At 38.1% G+C, this 5,258-nt stretch overlaps 1 protein-coding gene across 1 annotated transcript in view; it reads right to left on the reverse strand.

Annotated features, from left to right (window-relative positions):
• Positions 1 to 2,340: 2,340 nt before the first annotated feature.
• ND-B12 (NADH dehydrogenase [ubiquinone] 1 beta subcomplex subunit 3) overlaps positions 2,341 to 5,258 on the reverse strand; it is a 13,361-nt gene continuing 10,443 nt past the window's right edge. The window contains exons 2-3 of the mRNA XM_027354211.2: positions 4,986 to 5,110; positions 2,341 to 2,745 (exon numbers count right to left, since the gene is read on the reverse strand). Of these exons, the coding sequence (XP_027210012.1) occupies positions 2,577 to 2,745; positions 4,986 to 5,110 (294 nt within the window). The 3' untranslated portion in view covers positions 2,341 to 2,576. The remainder of the gene's footprint in view (positions 2,746 to 4,985; positions 5,111 to 5,258) is intronic.

Consider the following 5,258-nt stretch of genomic DNA (forward strand, 5'->3'; position numbering starts at 1 on the left):
CAGGCCGTTCAGGACTGGCACAAGGTCAGCCTTTCATCCTTTCAGCACAGCTTCTACACCTTAGGAAGTAGATAGTAGAAGGGATTGGAGAAGGGATGGAAACAAAAAGCTGGAGGGGGAAAAGACCATACAAAATTAGTCGAGTTGAAGGCTGAGGCCCTAGACGGGAGATACCTGCATTGGGTCTCAGTCTCCGTCTCCTAAGCCCCCCCACGACAACAACTGGCAAGGGATTGGGGGGGTCAGAAGAGGAAGAGGAAGAGGAAGAGGAAGAGGAAGAGGAAGAGAAAGAGGAAGAGGACGAGGAAAAGGAAGAGGACGAGAAAGAGAAAGAGGAAGAGGAAGAGAAAGAAAGAGAAAGAGGAAGAGAAAGAGAAAGAGGAAGAGGAAGAGAAAGAAGAGAAAGAGAAAGAGGAAGAAGTAAAACATGTTAGTTTTGAGGTTGAGGAATTTATATTTTCATATAACCTTTGCCTGTATTGGTCAGAATGACAAAGAAATCGTTAACGGTAGGGAAAAATGATTAACTACACTTGATGTCAGAGATTAAGAAAATGTAATGGCACAGACTATCCACAGTTATCAATGGGGGTCTTGGGGGGAAGTCTGGTGCGACAGGTAAGTGAGGAGGAGTAGTAGTAGAGATTTGAGAATCTTGATTTGGAATGGCAACGGGTCTGTGTGGTCAATTCATAACCAATTGCCTATACTTTTACTTTCATAATTTGCAATGGAAAACAAAATATTGATGCATATTACATTTTGAAGAACTGAAACAAGAAATAATAATTGCATGATTGGATGGCTGTGTGAAACTGAAAAAAATTACTATATTTTCATCAATGATATATATATAGTGCTATATGAGGTTGATGTCTAGCACAATCATTTGTCATAACCATTCATCAGTGATAAAGAAAAAAAGATAAAAGGGAGAAAGACCAAGAATAGAGATGTTTATACATGAAATTGTTAATATTTAAACAAATAAACCTACCATACGGAGTTGAAAAAGGTAAAAGTGAGTTAATGATAAGGTCACTGTGTTAAATGTTATAGGTCAATGAGCATATAGGTAATGAAAGAGTTTAAGAGGGGTAGCTACTGGAATAAGGTAGGGATTAGTAAAAGGGGGAGTGGTTAAGGGTGATTAGATCAAATGGAGGGTATCTATGCATTTGAGGAAGGAGGAAGATTGCATGAGGAACAAGGTAAAATATTTGTTATGCAGCAATCAATGTTAATAAGGGTAGAAATGGGTACTGGAGAAGTAGGTGAAGAAGAACCTGGGAAGTAAAGCAAGGGATCAGGGGAAAAAGGTGAAGTGTCAGGAAGATTATCAGGAGGGAGCAGAGAGATTAATACCGAAACAAGGTGGGATGGTGCAGATGCAGAAGGGGAGGATAGGGTGTACTGAGACGCTGTGGGATGAAGAGGGGCAGAGGGATCATGAGGAGGAGGTGGATGGATGTCAGTAGGAGAGAATTTGGTAGAAGAGGGGGTGGAATGTTTAGATTGCCTGGTACGACAGGTAAAGTGAGGAGTAAGAGGCACTAGGGAAGTAGTAGAGATTTGAGAATCTTGATTTGGAATGGCAACAGGATTTGACTGTGAGAGAGAGAGGGCAGGATGGTAAAGGATAGAGGAAAAAGATACTGGGGGAGATGCAGATACTTCTTGGGAAGAAGGGTGAAGAGAGAAGTGAACGACAGCATCAGAATGGGTAAAGAGAGAAAAACCTTGCTGGCCTACTTCCCATCTGGCCTCTTATAGAGTGAGGCCTAGTTTAAATCAGAGAAATACTACTTCAGACTCAAACTGTTAGGTAGGGCAGCTCCTATAAAATACATCATGGGAACCACCTTAGGAAGTGGACAGAAGGGATTGGAGAAGAGAAAGTAAAGAAAAAGGGAAAGAAAACACGATACAAAATTGGCTGAGCTGATGGCTGAGGCTCAAAGTAGGGGCAATCCCAAACATAGAGCTTTAGTCCCCATCTCACATGCCCCTCCAACCCCCTATGATCACAACAGGCATGGGATTGTTGGGGTATATACATGTAACAATGGTAAAGGTAGCAAAAAAAGTTCTCATTTCATCAAAATTCTAAATACTTTTACTATAAACTTTAATAGGAAACTGTCGAGACTTTTTTCCATTTGTATTTACTTTTTTCTTAGGCACAATCATTTCAGTCTTTCTTCTTTTCATTGCTCAGTTCTGTAAAGCAAATCTCCCTCCAAACAGGGCTTAAATCTCAGGATGAAAGGCCACTTCACTTGAAAGCCTAATATACAAACTATGTGAATTCCTGCATGAATTTGGCAATAAGAAGAGGAATTACAGAAGAATTTATTATCACTGAAAATGTACATTCTAAATTTTTTGATGGTGCTAGAGCTTACAATGCAGCTCGCAGTTCACAGGAGAGGGAGAGAATTAACATAAAAGCTCTGTGATGTTTTCAGCTCACCACATGAATTAAATGAAACAATAGATATGACAACATTTCTTGCACCGAGTTATGCACACAATTTTTATATACAACTGGCGATACCTTGATGTAATATTCTAAATCAGTGGTGATCGCCATGGCCATGACCATGTCCACCACCAAGGGAACGTTCAATGGCAACAGTTGCAACAGCTGCAATCAGGCCCAATTTGAAGCCTCTGAAGAATGCCAGCCTTAAGCGGGGTCCATGGGATCCAAACTGTGTGGTGTCGTAACGCCAGACTTCATTTCTGTGTGGAAGGATACAATGATGAAAAAGCTTTAAATGGTTTACTTAACCCAATCAGCCTGGATGGCAAGAATACAGTCCATACCGACTGCAATATTAGATTATTATCTTTATACATAGTTGTCTAAAAATGTTTAGTCACCAAAGAATCAATTATTAGTCCTATCTATCTCACCTCTTTACCTTTTTCCTTGAGTTTTGAAAAGCCCTTTTTTTTTTTTTTTAAGAAGAAGAGGTAGTAGTAGTTTGATAACATCATCATAATCATACCTATCAATAATAATAATAAAAGTATCAATATTAATAGTAGTAAATAGAAAAAAAATATTTTTCTGGCATATTCAAGGAATGGGGAAATCAGACCCGGTCACAAATTCTATTAATTGACAAGTTATTTATGCTTAAATGTTGCTATTTCTCAAAAGAAAATATAAGTAAAGTTGATAATTACAAATGAAAGTTACAATATCTCTTATATGTTCGGATGCATTTTACCAATTTACCAATTTCATGCAAATAGAAGACTGTTAGATTGCTGTACAACAAATCTATTTGGACTTGAATTAGTGTATCTATTAGTAAAGAAAGATGTATGTAAAATATAATTTCATAACTTTACATTGAGTAAGAAAAATGCTTTTTTTTTATAATAAATTCATTAACTATACAGCATTTAAGACCAAAAGCGATATGGACTACTTAGATAAAATAGCTGATAAGTGATTTATGATTCTGTTACAAGTCTGAAAAACTCTTGAGCCAGCTCACTTTTGACACAAACTTATAGTAAAACATAGGAGTTTATAATGAAGACAAATGTACATTTTCTACGCTTATGACCACAGCATAAGAGATAGCATCTACAATATGTAGGGGCCCTGGTAATAAATGCTGTCATTTTGTTATTCCTTTCCTAGCTTAGAACTGCTGGCAGAAAGAAAGACAAATAATTCACTAATTCTATTTCTTGGGTTAAGGTATACAAAAGGACCACAATAAGATCATAGCATTGTATGTAATGAAAAACTGCATTCATGCAGTGTGGTGACTAAATCCCCATGCACCTCCAGCAACTAAGTCCGGCCTTCCTCACCTTGCAGTGAACAATTTAGCTGCGCAGTAATCCAACATAAAATAGGGAATATTTGGCAAATGGGTGGGGATCCGGGTTCGATAAGGTTCGTAAAATGCAGTGCTGAATCTTACGTGGCCAAATCTTGACTCAGGATTTTCTATTTTCCACTTTCTTTATCATATGAAATGTGATTATTGGCTCAGGATTTTCATATTCAACTTCTGTTATTAAAAATGCCTGTTAGGAGGGCAATCAATATATATCACATATTTCTCTACAAAATATTATTTTTCAGTGGTAAATAGATGCATTAGTCTTAGAAAGAATTACAATGCACTGTACTATTATTGTATTTCTGTATTCCAATTTATATGAAATGATGTCAAAATACATAACAATTAAATGTTCCTTTCTTATACATATGAGGTGACTAATCATATTACATACACAATATTTTTATTATGCATGTGCAACCCTTTTATGGGAAGTTTGACAGTTCTTTTGTTACAGTCCTCATTGATCTTTCCAAAGGTGAATTATGTTTACAGTGCTACCTGTGTTTCCAAATTCTTTCCCAACTATGCGCTGAAAACAATCTCTTACCGAAATCATTATAATACAAGGGCTAACATTTAACTCAGTGAAATAATATTACTGTGTTCCAGCTGTAGAATGTTGTTAGCGGTTCATCACTTCCCAGCCACCGTCACCTCAACAACGAGGGAAACCGATAGGGAAACATGGCAACTAGGAGGGGGTCCCAGGGCAGAACCCTTGATAAGGAAATACAGTGGCCAGGAGGGGGTCCAGGAGTATAAATCCTGAGTGACAAAGGTTTTTGGTTCATACAGCAGTCTTTCTGGCAGTTTTGTGTGTTTATGATGGGGTTCACCCCTTCATTCATTCGCACAACCCTTTGTCAAATCTTCAGTGACCAAATCTTATCTTGGGTTTTTCTATTTTCCACTTTCTTTATAATATGAAATACAACTCTTTTGCTCTTTAAAATGTCTGCTGTGAGCAAAATTATCCCCCCCCTGCCCCCAATTCCCCACAGGATCCCTCCCCTGGAATCAGGGACTTAGTTTCTAATGGAAGCAGTCCTGCTATAAACCTTTACCAATTCTTGTAATGCATTTTATTTCCCAATTTTCCCAATCACTTACCGAAGCCATGGATCCTTCAAGCCATGAGAGGCCAAGGCCCTCTGTACTTGCACTAATTCTGGTGCATTTTCCACTTTGTACTTCCGCCAGTCAGGAATAGTGTAGTTGGCCGCACCTCCTCCCATCTGCAGTCGAGAGAAAGGTATTCAGTTCTTCAAACTCTCAAAACTTCTTGTATCGAACACACAAAACATAGTACTAAACTACCATAACATCATAAATATTATGTATCAGATGCATCTTTTTTGAGGGGCTTCAGATTAGATTGAGGCT

The sequence above is a fragment of the Penaeus vannamei genome, chromosome 32, assembly GCF_042767895.1.
Source record: "Penaeus vannamei isolate JL-2024 chromosome 32, ASM4276789v1, whole genome shotgun sequence".
In the NCBI taxonomy this organism is placed as follows: domain Eukaryota; kingdom Metazoa; phylum Arthropoda; class Malacostraca; order Decapoda; family Penaeidae; genus Penaeus; species Penaeus vannamei.